This window comes from Neolamprologus brichardi, chromosome 20 (assembly GCF_056152115.1).
Source record: "Neolamprologus brichardi isolate AB-2024 chromosome 20, ASM5615211v1, whole genome shotgun sequence".
Classification (NCBI taxonomy): domain Eukaryota; kingdom Metazoa; phylum Chordata; class Actinopteri; order Cichliformes; family Cichlidae; genus Neolamprologus; species Neolamprologus brichardi.
In genome coordinates this window covers 8,004,812-8,024,146 of record NC_142123.1, presented here as the reverse complement: position 1 = coordinate 8,024,146, position 19,335 = coordinate 8,004,812, and the positions used below count along the sequence as shown (strand labels likewise).

At 38.9% G+C, this 19,335-nt stretch overlaps 1 protein-coding gene across 2 annotated transcripts in view; it reads right to left on the bottom strand.

The window, feature by feature from the left end:
• Positions 1-5,101: 5,101 nt before the first annotated feature.
• sema3g (semaphorin 3G) overlaps positions 5,102-19,335 on the bottom strand; it is a 55,128-nt gene continuing 40,894 nt past the window's right edge. The window contains exons 6-16 of one of the 2 annotated variants that reach the window (XM_087833529.1): positions 18,213-18,329; positions 17,880-18,022; positions 16,110-16,224; positions 15,901-15,970; positions 15,634-15,778; positions 11,059-11,290; positions 10,833-10,924; positions 10,526-10,567; positions 10,188-10,413; positions 7,863-7,993; positions 5,102-6,487 (exon numbers count right to left, since the gene is read on the bottom strand). In XM_087833529.1, coding sequence (XP_087689655.1) covers positions 5,975-6,487; positions 7,863-7,993; positions 10,188-10,413; positions 10,526-10,567; positions 10,833-10,924; positions 11,059-11,290; positions 15,634-15,778; positions 15,901-15,970; positions 16,110-16,224; positions 17,880-18,022; positions 18,213-18,329 — 1,826 coding nt within the window. In that variant the 3' untranslated portion in view covers positions 5,102-5,974. The remainder of the gene's footprint in view (positions 6,488-7,862; positions 7,994-10,187; positions 10,414-10,525; positions 10,568-10,832; positions 10,925-11,058; positions 11,291-15,633; positions 15,779-15,900; positions 15,971-16,109; positions 16,225-17,879; positions 18,023-18,212; positions 18,330-19,335) is intronic. The other variant, XM_087833530.1, reaches the window with a different exon arrangement.

Sequence of the window (19,335 nt, the reverse complement as noted above, 5' to 3'; positions counted from 1 at the left end):
CTGCAGTCTGTGAATAAAGTTAAAGTAAAGCAGCCAGTCATGGATCACCTGATGTTAAAAACTTTTAATTGTGTTAAATAGCTTACAAGTTCATAGCATGCAGGATAGAAAGACATTTAAATAGTATTTAAATATACATTTAAATAAGACTCTTTCTGCCAGAGTCTAAAACCAGCACACTTTTTTAAACCACATAATAATGGGAAACTTCACAAAGCAAAGTATTATTAGCTGAAGAATCCTTACGGTTAAAAGCATGCTTCAAGAACCTTTCAGGTTTAAAATGATTATGTGCTAGCTGGACTGCAACTACTGAACTACAGGCTTTTCTATTGTACAACTGATAAACTACATTTTGCATTTTGTTTCTTAATGCACCTTAACTGTGGAGTTTAGAGCATGTGCAGACTTCTGTCAAATTCAGGAGGAGCAGCTACAGCCCCCGGCAAAACTATGGTATCACGGCACAATAATAAATCACAGATATGACACAGAACTATTTTATTCATTAGCTGAACATTCTGGATTCATGAATCATACCTCAAACAAATTAATTTCAACTATTTTAATACATGACATTTCTGTTCAAGATCACCTGGAGGGAAAAAAAAATGGAATCACTGTTGAGGAAATCATCTCAATTTAGTACCTCCTCAGGCTTCTATGACACCCCAAAAGGTTTGAGGCATGGAGCTCACTAATGAAAAGCAATACACGCCATCTGGTTAATTCTAACTTTTTCAAATAACAGCTGAGCTCAGTTTTTCACCATAAATTTTCAGTCAGATTAAAACCTTAACCCTTTTTTTGTGTCCATAGCACTGAGGTAATGGGCCTTTTCTGATAAATGACTTTATCATCACCAAACCTGCTTTCTGATGAGAAGGGTACGAAAATCTGTGTGTACACTTCTGCATTTACTGCTGAAGTAATGATTGCCATCTTCCCCGGGCCTTTTATCTGGTAAAGTTTGCTTGTTTTCATCAAGCAGTCATCTTCATATATGTGTCATTGGAACAGCATCAGGGTATCTTTTCCTTGCCCAGTTGGCTGACTTTGTGATTTATCACTGGGGTCACTTTCATCCAATCATTCATAGTCCCAAGATTGCTTCTTTTCTTTCTCTTTTTAGCTCACTGTAACTTTGTTTCTGTATGGATGTTAGTGCTGGTTTTCCTTTTGGTTTTCTGTATGTAGATCCCATTTCATTTTTATAATTCTGTCACAAACATTACGGCCCATTTGTTAACAGCTTTGAACATTTTCCATTTTCAGGGCGTTCTGCTTTGATTTTCTATCCTGACACTTTGACATCTCCTGTCTACCCGCAAGTTTTCCTCCTAGAACTTTCCCATTTTGGTTGTACTTACTCCAAGTTATAGACATGGTTGACTGGGAACAACATTTTAGCCACACTTAGTGTTGGATTCTTCTGGCAATGAGTTTGATTTAACTGACAGCTCTCCTGTTGGGGGCTTGCCTACTTTCAATCAGCCAGGTGCAACAGCTTCTCTTCCTCTACTTGATTTTGAAAAAACCAAATACATTAATTACAATTATTTAATGTGCTTGAGGTATCTTTCATGTTCCGCTATTAAACAAAAACAGTTTTGTGACACAGTTTGTTTATTTGCTACAAGGTAAAGGAGTTGAATGAAGATCCTCCACATGCAATGATGCTATAATTTTTTGCCAGAGGGTGTAAACACTGAAACAAGCCTCCTGCCTCAGAAAGGTTCATTTTGACAGATTGTTTCTGCACAGGTGTGATTAATAGCATTAGTTATAGCCCATTTCAATTTATATATGTCATGGTGCTATACATCAAATAGAATGGGATGAAAAGTTTTGCACTTACATCTATTTGCATGTCAGAATGAAGACTGTGAAAAAATTGTCTTAAAACACAAGTATCATGATGTTAACTGGTGATTGAATCCCCATCAAATGACCAATCCATCAGTTGTTTTATATAATCATTAAAAAACAGCTTTACATGAAAATGAAATGATCTCGAGAGCATGGGATAGCTATAGAAAGTGAACATCATAAGAACATCATCCTAAGAAGATAAAAATAGAAAATATCACATGCAATAACAAAACACACTTTGTGCAAATCTGAAAAGCACTGAATGGATTTACATTGTTTATGAACCATGCACAAATAACTGCATTTAGTCAATCATGGCACATTTGTCTGTAAATAGTCCATACTAAATTTCAATATATAAGTTAAGTAACAGCAAGTTTTAGCATTTATTTTTTGGCAATTTCCTCTCCTCTGACAGTTACTGTTAGATGGAAATTTGCATGTTTGTACAATTTTACTATGTTTACAATCACGATTACAAATCAACTACACCTTAAAACCATTTTAAAATGTCGCAGTGGTAGTAATTCATGCCTTACTTAGATAAGCAGAAGCTCAAACAAAAGACACCACCACAAGAAAAGGAAAAACGTTCACACTAAAATAGGAAGCTTTGAGAAAAAAACCCTCTTCCATCCTGTTATCGTCATTTTCTTTAAGATTAACAGCACAGTAGAAGAAGAGTTTATAGAGAAAACACAAGTAATAGGTGTCATTTAATAGGCTTTCTCATACTCTCAAACTAAGACAATAAACTTCGATGGATTAAAAATGATCATTTGCTGCAAAACTGGGGTTGGAGTTCAGGGGGATCACATCTTAGAAATATTATACAATGATGTATTAAAAAAATAATATTATGGGTTAGGATCTTTAGGAATTCCAAATACAGCCTTCATAAGATGCTTATAGTACCTCTTTAATTAACAACACCCTGACTCTTTTTTTTCTGCTTTTGTCACTTCTGTCATTTCATTTCTGTTTTGAAAAGCCATCGACACAGACCACAGAGCTTCCCATTTAACTGTAAATACTGGAAGGACTATAAGAATAAGTGCATTGCTGTCGTTATACGTATAGCACACACTCCCTGTGTTTGTGAAGAATTGCCTTTTGCTAAGTGTACTTGATTACCTGGTCTTTTTATACAGTTCTTTACCAGATCTCTGTGTCTTCAGGTGCTCCTAAGATCTAATTTCTATCCATGTGCAGCTTCATAACCATTCTGTTATTTAGTTTTTGTCTTTCCTGAACTTCACTTCTTTTACAGCATTTTATCAGGAAAATGGAAATGGAAACCATCTCTTATTTTTAATCAAATCTCCAAAAACAGTGTTTATGTTGAAGAGATCACTGGCCTTGAGGAATATAACTGGTGTCTCTGGATAATAGTCTGAATAAATATGAGGCTGGTGTTAACAGAGAAGTCATCCCAACACTCATGTCTCACCCAAGTTCAACAAACAGATTTTGTCTTGTTATGATGGATTTTTACATTTTGTTCATCAGAATCGCAATACTTTGATAATCCTAACAGAAATTATGTTTTTTACCCAAATATATACTGCTTATATTTCACCTTATTCGGTATTTGTAGTTTTTCAGACAACACTCAACGGTTAGAAACCAAAAGTAAAGTGAAGCCTTAGGAGGCCCTGGTCAGATGGAGATTGAGATCTCATCATTACTGCTACACCAACACAGGGAGGATAAACGTGAGTGTGAAATTCACTTCTTTATAGATTAGTATGTTTGTTCAGTGTCAGTCCCTTCTGTCTTGAGATATGTGCTCTGTTCCATGATGTCAACCTTATTTTCTCTTTTCCACCCTCGATTTTAGAAAAGAATCTTTTCGAGTCTCAGCAATCATAAATCATATTTTAACGACAAAGCTAGTCTTAAAACTAGTGTTTACACTGAAGAAAACAAGAGGATCCAGCCAATACACTTGACCCCTTTCTATCGTTCCCTCCATTATCATCGGAGAGCTTCAGCACACAGAGAAACTGTGGGAAAATTAGTTTAGTGGGTGGCTTAAGTGTGAGGCAGGATCCTCCACAGAGAGGTCAAGTTATGTAATTTTGACTTGAATAGCTCCCTTTAACCAGCACTTGAAAAGAAAAAAAGAAGATGTTTATGAGATTGTCACACAGACAAATTGAAAGCATAATGCTGAGTCATTTTGTACAGACACAATAAATGCATAAATTAAGAGGTTATTAAAATAATTGTTATTTGTATGGCAAAATAAATCAGGGTCCTCATTCAGACACGCTGACATGTGCCAGTGACTTTAGCTTGATGGAAAGGACTAAAAAGGAGCTTTAGTGAGAGCACTTAGTGCACAGAGACGCATAAAGTTCACAGAGGTAAATATCAGAGACAAGTATCGTGGAGGTTCTTTCTAAGAGGTGTTATGGCATGTAACCAAAATCATGAAAAATAAACCACCATTTTGTTTAATGGAAAGTTCAACCCAGTGGAATAAAAATAAAGCCATGTGCCTTTAATCTGCTGAACCATCAACAGTCGTCTTATGGTAGCTTCTGGTTTGAGCTTATGCATTTAGCCGTTTGAGTGAGACTTCCATTAATGTAAGACTTGGCACAAATGGAGCCAGACAGACCAAGATTAGATACAGCAATTGTCTAAACATGTTTACAAGTTGCACTTTCCTTCTGCAAATATACTGCAAAGTCATTTATGAGCTGAAGTCACACATGAATATGTAATAACAAGCAAGGTAAGAGACACATGTCATTAAATGTAAAACAAGACGGAAATGAATCCAGTGAACTGCATCGTATGAAATTCTTGCAAAAAAAAAAACATGTGTGTGTGTGTGTGTGTGTATCCTGGTGGGGACCAAAATCTGACAGGGGACTTTCTGCACCGTGGGGACCAAAATCCAGGTCCCCTTGGGGTTGAAAGCAATTTTCACACTCAAAATGTGGTTTTAGTGTCAGGGTTACAATTAGGTTATGGTTAGGTTTAGGGCAGGGGTGGGCAATCTCAGTCCACGAGGGCTGGTGTCCCTGCAGGTTTTAGATCTCACCTTGGGTCAACACACCTAAATCACATGATTAGTTCATTACCAGGCCTCTGGAGAACTTCAGGACATGTTGAGTAGCTAATTTAGCCATTTAAATCAGCTGTGTTGGTTCGAGGACACATCTAAAACCTGCAGGACACCGGCCCTCGTGGACTAAGATTGCCCACCCCTGGATTAGGGTAAGGGTCAGGGTTAGGCTTTCCTTTTTGATGGTTAGGGTTAGGGTAAGGGGCTAGGGAAAGCATTATGTCAATGGGATGTCCCCACGAGGATAGCAAACCAGACATGAGTGTGTGTGTGTGCTCTTTGCAAAAGAAAATTAACAATTACATACAAGAAATCACAAACCACCATTGAAGAGTCAATGAGGCTGAAAAGCAGGAAACCAGCTGTAACTAAAATCACCCCGCAGGTACGTGTATGTCACTTAAATCTGAGAATGAGAAGTTTTGCAGGTTTTCTCAGTGAAGACAGAAGTTGATTAAATCAAAACACTTCCTGCCATTTCAGTGACACTAGAAATACGAAAGAACAAAGGTGGGGAAGGCAGGCAACTCCTCAGTGACTGAGATTTTAAAAAGCATCCTCAGAGTGTAGTTGAAAAATTGTCTCTGACCTCTCTTTTTAAACTACTGGCAACATCAGGATTAGCAACAACCTGTTTAGTTCAGTTGGAGTGTCTTTTTGTGCCATCCTTCCAGACAGGTGAACACTTCGGTCTTTGTTCAGGTGACAGCCAGAAACACACGGGTTATGCACTAACCTCATAATATCCCAGACTTCCCATACACTTTCACATGCAGTTTTTCAGCTCAAGTTGTGCTTCCATCCAACATGACTGTCAAATATTCTGAGCATTTTTTTCAGATTCTTTATACACTAATTTTCTTTACACACTAAAATTCATTTAGTTAAAATGAGCAAAAGAGACACGCTGCTTTGATCTACCATGGTTTTACAAAAAACTATTAGGCTGGTCTTTATGCCTGTCTATTTATCTTGTCCTGAACTAACTTTTGCTCTCATATTCCACTCCTCGCCTTCTTTTTGTCACTCCTCCCACGCCCTTAGATCCCGCGGCGTCCTGTTGCGTTCACCAGAGCTCTTGCTACGAGTCTTCCTCGCGCTGTCCTGTGCTTGGCGGTACTTCTCTATCATGCTTTTGTGTTTCCTCCTCAGCTTGTCATTGCACCACATCCTCTCGCAGTACTCCTCCACGTGCGGCAGATTCGATGGCCCGATGAGCTGCATGATATCCTTGAACCATATGCGCGATTGGCCGATTTGGCTTGATGAACCGCCCCTGCTGTACGCGCTGCAAGGCATCCAGGCTCTGAAAGTCCCTGTAGACCGATCTTTGATTGAGTCAGAGTTTCCTGTGTGTCCACGCGACATGAGCTCATCCACGGTCTCCCCTTGGAGGACTTCGAGGGTGATGCGGGCCAACGTCTGCGTGAAGCCGTGCTCTCGAGAGCGGCAGATGTAGACGCCTTCATCTTGGTGGAAAAGGTTACGAAACAGGAGACCCTGATCCGTGGACATCACACGATCGTCTAGCTTTACCTAAGTGTGGCAGATAGAAAATATGTGTCTGATATTTGATACAACAACATATTAATGACCTCACTAAGTCAATTCAACCATCACTGCTTTTCACTTGAAGTTTGCTTATGACTCAGCTTCAATTTGTCAAGTCATAATGATGCAATGTGATGGAAATAACTTTCACAGATTTGGTTAAATCTCCACTGACTAATGCAAAGAGCTACATGTGCTAATTGAAAAAGCATGAAAAAGTTAACTGGCACTTTATATATAACTGCAATCAGACCCTTAACCTAACATTTATCTTTTTAATTTATTGCTATATATATATAGATTTGTTGGTTGGTTGGTTAATTCTTGATTTCTGTTTAAAGTTTTAGGATTTCTGTCCCTAAAGGAGCAGAAATTTCTAGTTCTGACCAGGATTTGACCTTAAATAGCACATGTTTCTCAGCGCAAATACCACAGAGGCATTGTTCTTTAAAGAACTAAACACTGACGACTGCCCAACAATGTGTAAACACAGTACAAAGAAATCAGGACAAGAAAGCTTTCAGTCTTCACTTCACATTATGAGAAAAGAGAAAGGGAGAACTGTTTGTATTGTTTTCTCAACTTGGTTTGCAACATCAAAAATATATCATGGGATCAGTCACTGTTTTTATTTTTTATTTTTCTTTCCTCACATTCTCTAATCTTTCCATACTGCCACCCAAAGTCTCTCTGCCAACCCTATTCATTTCTACATTTTCCTCCATCTACCTCCCAACTCCCTCGTCAGATCCTATCTTTCAACCATCCTTTGATGCCAACAAAAACATGGTAGCCTTGTCAGATAGAGTGGCAGCCAGATGTTTATTTGCAGGGAAATGGAGAAGGGTGGTAATGCTTTAATACTTGCATGGCTGACCACGACACTCAGTTTAGCTTGGAGGAGCATGACCTCAAACGGTTGAATGATTACTGTGGGTTTGGGCACACAGAGCAACATAATTTTCTGACTTAAAAAGAAAAGAAAAAAAGACTGTATTTAAGTCTCAGTGACCAGCAGACAGTGAGTGACACTTTCAGTGGCATATGGTCAAGTTTTGCAGAGAATTCACAGTTTATGGAAGGGAGAGAGAGAATGATTGGGCATTTTGCTTTGAAATGCAGCTGCTTAATTTCAACCACATGCCAAATGGTTGTCAAGTGTATCAACCACGTGCCAAACTCACACTCAAGTCTAACTTTTAAAGGCAATTACTCAGAACATTCTTTGCCAGAAGTTTTATTCCACCCCTTGACTGTTTGCCAAAACTTTCCCACCTTCATCCTATTTTGGATGCAGTGACATCGACAGGCCTTTTATTGTGTTGATTCGAACCTGAATGTTGTTCACTGGGAATCTTACCTCTTCCTTGTGGTCATCACGTTGGACCAGCCAGGTGACAGTTGCTTGTGGGGAGCGAGGAACACACTCTAGGAAGGTGCTGTTGTTCTCAGTACCAAAGACCACTCTGTCTTCTGTTACATCAAGGTCTTCTTTTTTTTTAAACAGAGAGTGACAAATAGTTTATTAAAGAATGAAATCCATCCATCCATCCATCCATCCATCCATCCATCCATCCAACATCTTCAGTCTGTCCTGGGTCTAATCATCTCAGCTGGTTTCTTTTGTGGCAGAGGACAGTGACTCTACATTCCTTCCTTCCTGAATGACTGAGCTCTTCACCATTATCTGACAATGTGAGCCCAGACCTTTGAAGAGAAGTACCACTACCTATATCCGGGTCACATTCTCCACAAGGACACCTTCTACTGTACAGCATTAACAGAATGAATATAAACATAAATATAAAGACTTGAATATTAGGTGTGTAGTCACAGACAATATAGTGAATAAAATAAATTTGTCATGTGACTACACATAAACAATGAAGAGATGGAATTTGAAGACGTCTGCCCCTTGAACACTTACGTAAACAACCTCACACTTGGGCACAAAGAAACCTTGGTTCACCAGGAGGGTGTTAGGGAGGCATCTTTCATCTGTGCACTCCCTTACACTGTGTGCCCTTAGGTAAGAAAATACACACACTCTTTCTATCCCAATTCTCAATGATGTAATTCCTTTTTCTTGTCTGTCTTCACATTTTCTCACCCTAATCTCCAGTATCAACTCAGCCATTTTCTGCCAAGAACTCAGTATGTTAGCTGATATTTCTACTTCACAAATCCCAAAGCTTACACTATGAGAACTAGTTTTAAATGAATCCTAGGTTGTTTTCTGCATGCACTAACATATTGTAAAACCTTTGTCTCATATACTTGGCAAATATGTCTCAGTCACATGAGTAAAAATAGGACAGCTTACCCTGAGATGGTATTTTTTGTAGTCAGAGACCAACTGCAAATAGTTGAGATGACCACTTTAATTTACAAGCTGATTGTACAGGTTACCTGGTGGGACTGGTCTTCAAACAATCACAGTACAGCTTAGACTGGCTGGACTCTTAAATAACTGCAGTCCAATTTATAAAGACAAACAGATTGCCAGCAAGTTGCAACCAGTGTGAGTCTGTCTGCACTGAGATGCAGACTGACTCACCTGACTCCACTCATCTGTTTTGCAGTAGGCGACTTGATTCATAGTTGTTATCTGGTTATATTCCTATAAAGTTAGAAGCAAAGTTTCCAATTTTCCATTTGAAAACAGATAAAATGTTTGTTTCACATCTGCCAGCTCCTTATTGGACTCTGCATGCGACTAGTTAATGTTGATTTCTATGCAGGGTAACAAGATTTAATCAGAGTACATGTAACTGACAATTTGACCATTTCAACTAATGCAAACAGCTTGATGACTGACTCTGATAGCTTTTCATTTTATTGCTACACCAAAGTTCCTTTGAAGATGGCAACTGACTTGTCACTGACATGGTGAAGCAACCATTTCAAAGGCAATGAGATCAAATTCATTGGACCGAGAATCATTTTGGTTGAGCTGCGGTCTTCAATCACTGTTTTAATGACCTCCTACTGTAATCGCTATGGTTGTCATCCTGTGGAAGAAGTCTCACAAACATAATCTGACCCAGACAGGCACAACCACGTTCATTCATTCTTTCAAACTAAAAGAAGCTGGCCTTTGATTTCTAAAGAGATGTGCAGTATACGGGAGACTGACATCTCACTGGTGTCCTTCCTGTCTACTCCTAAATCTCTTAAAATCAGGGAAAAGAGGTCATGCATTTTTCAGCTGATTGCCACTTTGATGTGGAATGATCAGCAACTTCAATGTTTTTCTGGGTTGTCCTACAAAAGTCTAAAATATTGCCATACCTTACACTTCGTTAAGACGCGGTTGTAGCTAACATAGTTTAAAAACCACTCCGTCTCAGGTTTCAGCTCTCCCATGATGGATTGGTTAACCACTAGTCCATGATGTCATGTGGGTTCCTTTTTTAATCATGACAGCTAGCCCTACTAGAATATGAAAATATCAATTTAGTAAGATTTTGTTTATCCAGTGATTGTAATGCACACTAGATGACAAAAACAAAGACTACTTGATTCAGTGAAGCCCAGTCAATGAAGGGGTATGTGACAGATGATTCAATTGTTTGACTTTCAGAGAAAAGCCTTACAGTGGTTACTTCAAGAAGTCACTGTGGCCAGTCCCACATAATCAACAAAGAAGAAACAAAGCAAGGGGCAGAGTTACAGCCAAGCTTACCACTGAGATTCTGATCCACACACTGCAGTGCAGGGTTTCCATGTCTGATGTCCTGTCTGCGGTAGCGTCGTTTGCTGTTGGGAATGAATCGCGTACAGGACGATCCATCCCATGCACAGTAAGGGTCTCTGGCAAGACAGCATTCAGCACAGGCTTTCCCGTAAGTCTCACAGCGATGGAGCTTCACCTGCGCCACACCTAGTGGAGAGCTTGCATACAAGGCTTGCTGTTTGAAATTACGAGGAGAAAAAAGGAAGTAAGGCATCATGTAGACAACACTGCATGTCAACTGACAGAAGCAGGCACTGAAAGTAGCAGTTACAGTTGGATTAACTCACCCTTTTCACAGATATATCCAGTGACGTAATTGGAGTTGGCACCTGCAATATTGAAAATAATTAACTTCAGTTGTTGCACTTAGAGGCTTAAAGAAGAGTTGAAATTGAAGAGCAGAATCATAGATTTTACAATTCATGAACCAGCTTTTTGCACAATTCTTGCATACTATCATCTGCAAATAAATCTTAAAAGATAAAGTAAACGAGATGCTACCTATAATGATAACACGTTTCTGGAATATGGATGAATCCTACAGTACATCATCACAGAGTGTATATTTAACCTACTCAATGGAATAAGCCTTACTTTAAAGACTTGTAGCTCCTCTAGTGTGACTTCCTCTGTCTCTAGACTGTTTCCATTGTTTAGTGCAATGACCTTCAACACTGTGCCAATATCTGAAAGAGAAGCAGAAAATTTAAAGGGCTACAGAACAGACATAGTGTTGTCTGCTCCAATAATTCAGCGTCTGTGCTTGGATGGCTAAATTGGACCTGGATGACTAAAAGTTATGGAATAAAAATGCACCTACCTGTGCCAATAAACATGACATCATACTGCCCGTCCTCCGCCTCAACACGATCCACCACTATTTGTTTCAGCTTATAAGGAATGTTGGCCTTTACAAGCACAGGGCGACGAAGGGCTGGATACACCGGCCGCCACATCAACGGGTGGCTGCGGGCAAACTGCAGGACTGAATCGGGGAAGTCCTTTGTGCTGCCAAACTCCCTGCCAGGTTGGTTGATGATTTTACTGGGGCACTGGAGAGATATGAGGGAGATAAGAAAGACATAGAGAAACAAAGGAAAAGAGAGAGAAACGAATGACGATAGCTGGAATTCAGTCCATAGAGAAAATTGTTGTTTGGCTAACTGATGGTACATTTGAAGTGAAGAAAGTGGAAGGAGACATGGACAGGCAAACAGAATCACGACAGAAGGAAGAAATCTAAATTCTCGCCTTTTCCACGTTGACTCTAAATTCCCAGCATTTTCTTGCATACAGGGGGTGTTGCTTTCGGTAAGAACTGTGGGCTAATTATTGTGTAGAAAACTTCTCAGAAAGCCCTCATTAAGAGTTTTATTGTGCCTGAAAACTTTGGATGAAAGTTCAGAACCACTGTTGCAGCTTTATGTGGGTGGTTGCAGTTTGTTTGCCAAAAAACAAAGAAAAAAATCCAGTCATTTGTGTCAGTGTAACAGTGAGAAAATGAATGTGCTAGGAGATTCTGTAAAAAATTAATAGTGCTGAAAACAGTCCAAATGAAAGCATTTATATGACCTATATGGTCTCTGGGTTTGTTTATTTGATTTAGATCTGCAGTTCTCCACGAAGCAGCTTAAGGTTTTGGGACACACACTGACAGTTTCATTAATCTTCATTGCAACTCTTTTACATTAGATTTATGGGTGAGAAAATGCCAGTCATCAAATACTTGACCCCTCCCTCTCTGCTGGTGGTCAAAACCACTGAAAAGCAACGGCTTTTTCTGCGCTTCCAAAGCTGATTTACCTTCTTCAGTCTGTCAGTTTGTTTAGTTTTCTCTTAAGCTTTGATGGCGTTCCTGTCACAGTTAAAGGATGATGCAACCTGCTGTGGCTCTTATTAAGTTCAAGTACTTCAACAATAAGCAAGTACGGCTTGACATCTTCTTTACAGAGGTCTTTACTTTCAAGATAAAGAAAAGAGGTTCACAAGACTGCAGTCTGGATTTAATATACAAATGGTCACCAAAGACAACAAAAGAGTACTTAGTGGCTCGTTTCAATAGTGTTACTTTATTGAAGTGCAAGTGCTGAAACCGGTTTTTATAGTTTTATATTTTTTTTCATCAGTTTTTATTAGAGTTTTTATTTCTGGTTGAGTTGAGTTTCATTTGTTTCAGGGCAATTGGAGGTATTATGACACAAACATGTGTAGAGATACCAGTATCCCCAATGCTGTTTATGCTACAGAATCAGATTCTCTGATTATTTGAAGTTTGACATTTAAAGACCAAAAAAGGTTGCAGTCGTAACGGTTTTGCCAAAAAATCTTAAATTGAGGTTGAGAAATGGAGAGAAATTAAATAGAGATTAATGAACTTAAACATAACGGATTCATGAGAGTCCAGTTTCGTATTTGATCACATTATAATGGAAGGTATGGTATTGTTATATTGTATTGCGTGTAATTGTCTTTCCAGACTGCACTTCCATATGGAGGGAATATAATTACTACTGCTTATCACAACAGTAACTGATCCACACAATAGCTCTGGAATGGCATAGATCCAGTTTCAGAGGGGGGATTTGAGCTGTGCAGGGAGGTTACCCTCAAATATGCACAAACTATCGATGCATAATTTTTCTGAGTATGTTTTCCAAATCACACTGGTTATAATTTATTCCAGAAGATGTGGAATGTATAAGCTAAATCCTTCAAAGAAAATAACGATAACTCACAAACTTCAAATGTTTTTCATACAGTTTTAAATGTGAATACATGACATTGTTGTAAATTGTTCTAGCATACCTTCCAAGCACAATTTCAAATATGGAGCAAAATCAACTGGTGGCATTTGTATACAGTAAAATTGACGTCACACTTAACCCTGAACATGGTTTCTGAACAGAAATAAGTGTCAATCTGTTTTTTACCTGCTCAGCTTACACGTTGAACATTAAATGCTTGTGCAGCAGAGAAAACTTCACTAATGTGTCTCCACTCATCTGTTTGCACTTCAAGTAAAACCTAAACTGAAAAACCCAAGTTAATACTCGACCTATCTAAACTTTGCTGCAGCAGCTGAACTGCCTTATGTCTCCATTTAAAGCCCAACAATAAATAATGAGAAGGAAATGATGTATGTTTGACAGACACCTATTAATTTATACTACTACTGTATATGTTCACGTGTCAAGCATATGTTTTGTAAGTTTATATCCTAATGAATCACCTGCATTTTCACCCCTTTTTGACCTCGAAGGTAAAAGAAAACCAAAAACAATACTTCATACTAGATAGGTTGGTGTGGGCAGATATGGGCTGATTTAAAGCATTACAAACATAACTTTAATGCCAAAAAGTATGTTTCATCCCATCTGACTTCACTGTTCTATAAAGATCAAGAATTAAGATAAAGTTCAAGATCAAATCTGAGGCTTTCGTGATGAAAATTTCAGTCAAGATGGCAAAAAAAAAAAACAAAACAATTCCGGAAAACGTAAGGTTAATAAATCCATCAAATTCCATATCTGTGCCTTGGTAGGATTACCTCTACAACTTTAGTAAAACTGTAATAAAAAAAGATCCCCCCGTCATTTGGTCTGCTGGAAACAATTCTGGTGAAGTTTAAGCACAGGAACATCTCAATCCAAGATAAATATCTTGAGCAGATAAATCAACTAAATCTGAAATTAACTTCCATTTTCCATTCTTTTATGTTTTGACAGGTGACTTAAGAGACGATGATGGGTAGGATGAGGCTTAAATCTGTTTCAATGAAAAATCCATGGAAATAAAAAGGTCTTTAGTGTTCTGTCGGTGCAAGTGAAAAAGAACAATGTAGGTTATTGTAACTGAGTTTAAGAAGAGAGGGTAACAATTTTAACTGCAACCAAATATCAAGCCAGGAAAAAAAAGCAACCTCACTCTTCCCACCATCTGTGCCTCCTCCAATCTGCCCTGAGCCATCACCATTTTCTTTCTCCTTCTCTATTTCCTTTTTCCTTCTCTTACTCGCAGATTAAGGCCAAGACATTCCTGTTAATCAAAGAGCCAGTGCGGAGAAACCACAGAGGTGTCTGCTCTGTTCTCACATAATTCATTTTCCTCCTGCCCCCATACTCTCCCATTCGCTATGGTAATGATGCTGCCTACACATGTGTTTGTGTGTATAACAACACTGAGCTACAGCGATGTGGCTGGGAGAACTTGACAGAGCTCTGCTGAGTGTCAGGATGTTAACCAGAAGAAGGGTCTGCACTGCGTACAGTCACCACAGCTGCACCGCCGTATACAGTAGTTTAGTTTACTGACACGGAAACTTTCTACACCCCATCCTTAATGTTGTGATAGCTCCACTTTCCCCTCGGATTCAGTACACACAGGAGCCGAGCAACTGTTATTATATATATACACACCATTGCAGTCCTTTTTTTTTTGCAAAATAAGTAATGAAAGAAAAAATTGAAGTGTCAAACCACAATCAGACATGTTTCAGCTACTGTACGGGAGGTAATTTGCAAATGTTATGAGTAAGCTTCAGTTAAGTCAGTTAACCAACAGTCAAGTTTTACTATTACTAGCTTTTAGTAAAGTTTATATATAAAGTTTATATATATATATATATATATATATATATATATATATACACTGAATGCATCGAGATCAAGCACTGATGAGCTGGTCCTGATGTTTCTAACAAGAGAGAGAAGAAATGTACGTTAATCCATTCATGGCTTCATCCAATTCTCACAAGAAGTCAGCAACAGGGGAAATTTTAAGGTTTGATCTCAGAGTTGAAGATGTATCACGACTGAAGTGTTATTGGGGCAGTTTGAACTGTTGCTGGCAGAGATGGGACGTCATCTGAGGAGGCAGAGGAGTCATTGACTCAATTGGCCCAAACTAATTGACCTGGATGGGGTAAAATACTATGATTTTAATATTTGTATATTCAATAGCTTGCTGCCAAATGCAGTGGTCTGAGTTGTCTGATCTGTTTATTTGGATATGAAAAATCTGAAAAATCGTTCTTGGTTCGCAAATTCGGCCATTGAAATTATGCAGTCATTGTGAATAACAACATTAAGAATGGGTGATTCTAAAAAAAGCAACCCAAAATGAAGACCTAAGCACACCTGACAATAACAATTAAGTGAGGTGTCTGCATTCAGAAAGTCTTTGCAGTTGGTTTGCCAACACTAGTTATGCAGATTATAGAGACAGATTCTGAATTTCATTAGAAGTTATGAGTATTTGCTCATAATGTTGGCATCAATAACATGTATTACGTTTTTGGGAAGCACAGCAGGGTCACTGGTATGGTTAATGCTGGGCAGCAACAATGCTCAAGTAACTTTACAATTAAAAATGATACATTTGGATTGCAATCACTCACCACGCCTGGTCTTGGATAAGGAACCCTGCCTTCATAAGCACCCCATTGGTAGTCAGGACCTTCTTTATGTGCAAAAGGTCCGTTGAAAACTTCTCTGATATCAGTCATGCGGTAAACACACACAGCAAAGCCCTGGAATACATTACTGTAAAGAAGAGAATGTAAAATGTACAGTTTTGGAATATAACATATCCAAAAATCATGTTACTGAGCCGTACAGATGTTGAGTGCACATTATTTTGAAAGCTGAGCTCTATGCGTGTTTACCTGATGGTACTAAAGATTGCATAGACATCTGGGTTCCTTTCATCCTTGGTCCTCATCAGGAAAACATCCTCTGTTTTATCAAAAGACAGAGTCAATGTGTGCGTGGGAGTATAAATATGTGCAGATATGATACACTGTCACCAAGTGCAGGATCATATGGAAATTCTTATGTGTGTGTGTGTGTGCGTGTGTGCTTTAATGTGTCTCACCAAGTTGGTTGAAGTGAGTATCTATTCCGTGAGGTCCTGGTACAGAACAGACAAGTCTGGCTTTGATAAAGGTGCTCCACTTATTGACCAGCACTCTCTGACCGCCGACATCATTCTGGCTCAAGATACAGAAAATCAATCTATAAAGCACAGCTGCGTATTTATTTCCAAACACAAATCATTCATTGTTTTGGCTCTTTACACCACCTCGCTGGATGTGAAGTGAAAGATGATGAAAGTGCTGAGTTTCAGCTTTAGCGTCGAATTAGGATTTTCTGATCTCCAAGCAAGAGATCTACTCATAGCTCCTCAGTTTATGTGTATGTGTGAATGCGTATAATGGTGATCAGCTTTGGTAAAAATCAGTATAGGAGTGTGGATGACATTTGTCTTGGAAAGAATTTGAGGCCTGAGAAGGAAATACTACTTGTATGAGGAAGAAAAAAATAAAGATTGAAAAAGGTGAACACATGAGAAGGAGAAAGAAAGTTAGATGGTGAAAGTTTAAGTGGGTTTTTGCCCGAGTGGTTTATCCAAACTTTACTGACACAGTCTATCAAAATCAATGGAAACCCCAGCAGCTGTGTGCGTGTTTTTGTGCTTGTGTGTATTTGTGTGTAATATTTTATGCATGCCTGTATTTGAGTGTGCCGTTACAGTACAGACATGGGTTTATAAGGCAAATCATTGCGTGAAAGAATGTTACGGAGCGTGTAGGGCAGATGGAGATCATTGTTGGGAAATCTGACAGCTGTGTGCATTTTGGAAGGAGAAACATTTCATATACTTCTAAATTTCACGATCAACCTTGGGGAAAGTAAATATTTGATCGCCCCAAAAGAAATTTGTCTTTTCCACAAGGCAGTTGTAGACTGACATAATAGGAGGATAAACCCATAAAACCATTACCTTCTGTCCTGGAAAATTAATTCTGCAGACATCTGTATGTGGCCATACACTCAGAAAGTCCCTTGAGTCAAACTTTTTGCTGTACAGTATCTAGCTCAGTGTTTCTGTAGCTTATCAATGACTCAAAATATGAGACCTTTCGTGACTCATCTGGTGCTCCTTTGCAATCTCATCTTCAAGTGAAATATCCCTACAGATGTCTCATTCCGGGGACAGGATATTTGAATGGCCTCGAGGAAGTGCATGTCTAGCTCACCTGAACATCTGGCTTCTCTCATCCACACCTATCAACAAACCATCTTTCAGTGTTTCAGCATATGTAAGTATCAGTTTTTGTGGATTTCCCGAGTTAATGAAACTTTGTTTCTCTGTCTTTCTGTGGCATTATGATGCGACATCCACAATGCTATATGTATTTTATCAATGCTTAATCCTCTAATAATGCAGTTTCTTGTGTAGTTGTAGATATCTTAAAATGTCAGCAGCAAAGCACTTTATATTTCAAGGTAAAGGCCGTACAATAATAACCAATAGAAAACCCCAACATTCAAATGTCCCCTCTATGAGCAAGCACTTGATGACAGTGGGAAGGAAAAACTCCCTGTTAGCAGGAAGAAACCTCCAGCAAAGCCAGGCTGAAGGTGTGGCGGCCATCTGCCACAACCGGTTAAGGGTGAGGGGAGGAAGATAGGGGAAAAACACACAGTGGAAGAGAGACAGAGATTAATAATAAACACACACATAGTGAAAAGCCTGGGTCTGTGCACAATGGGCTCTATTGAGGTGGCTTTTACGACTTAAATTCTAAACCTTAACGGAAAAATTTACATCAAATATAAAAAGCATTATGGAGTATCTTACCGCACACACTCGTCCAACTCGTGTGTGTATGGCCCCCTCTGTTTCTCCAGACTCTGTGGCCTTCTCAGTGAAGAAGAAATACACCTTATCATTGTCCCTGTCATCATTATCCGGGATGAGGTGGGCTGCAATGAACTTGGGATCTGCAAGATGGAAAAGAGTCGCATGTGGGAGTATGAGTAAATCACTTTGATCTTTATTTCAGCATCTTTATAGTAAAATTTTGCATATTTCTAACAGACTTCCTGTTGTTTGTTTGTACTTCTTGTTGACTATAATTGTCCTATATTGTCATTGTATTGTAGAAACGCTTGGGAAAGAGTGAAACATTACCGTGAAGGAGTTTCTGGTCAGTCTCTGTCCTCATTGTGGAGCGACCACCCATACTTCTGAATATCACAGAGTCTCTTCCCAGGAAATCTGCTGTCAGTCCTGTATACAGCTCCCCACCTACAGAGAGACAGGAAATGTTTAAAAGAAGGGGGGAAAAAGATGATGAGAAGAGCAGAGTTTACAGAAAATGGTTGCAAGAATGTAAAAAGAGGGTAATTAGTAAATAAAAAAGGAAAGGCAGCCAAAAATAATGGGTGAGTTTGAGGTTTAGTTAAATGAAGAACATAGATGCAGGACAGGAAAGAAGAAAATGAACAAACCCAACACAGAACACACAGGGAGTGTAATTTGAAACTTAAGCATCCTCCACTAAGACCATCAGTAGTGGACCAACTTTAACGTTCAGCCACTCTGAAAATTCTTGCAAATGGAGATAAATAACAAAATCTCTCTTCCAGCACATTTTTCACAATATATTTTGGGAAATCCTCAGCTGTTGGAGGTTATCGGTCACAAGACAAGACAGCGACCCCAAACGCCTATAAAACAACCCACTGCAACTATCACATAATGAAGAATTATAAGAGTGAGTTTTTCATAGTGAAACTGGGTTGTTTTCAAAAACACAACTGTTTTTAATTTTTCCCAGCTGGTGTAGAAACTCAATCTGGTGACAGACTGCTCTCATGTGACCTTGTGGAAAGTGAAAATTAATTCTTCTTATTTTATTTGGCCATGATAATGGTATTAGAAATGCACAGATACTTCTTTACCGTACAGCGAGACACGCATGCAGTCAAACCTATGTGGTAAGACATAATCAAACGTGCAAATATAAACGCACGGACATCATAATGCTTGCTGACAGGTCGTGGGGAATTGAGGTTTGCGCGTTTTGGGAAAAGATCCTAAAACTGAGGAGGAGAGATCATTGAGTTGATAACTGATGAAGAGGATTTTCATCAGGTTTTTATTGTTTCATTCTCAGCGTCTCTGTTTCTCTTTATCTTTCTCATCCAGGGCTGCAGAGTGCCGGTCGAAGCTCTGTATGTGTATTTGTTGTTTCTTTCTTTCAGTATTTGGTTATGGCTTTAGGGATACAAAAGAAGAAGCTTTAAGGCGA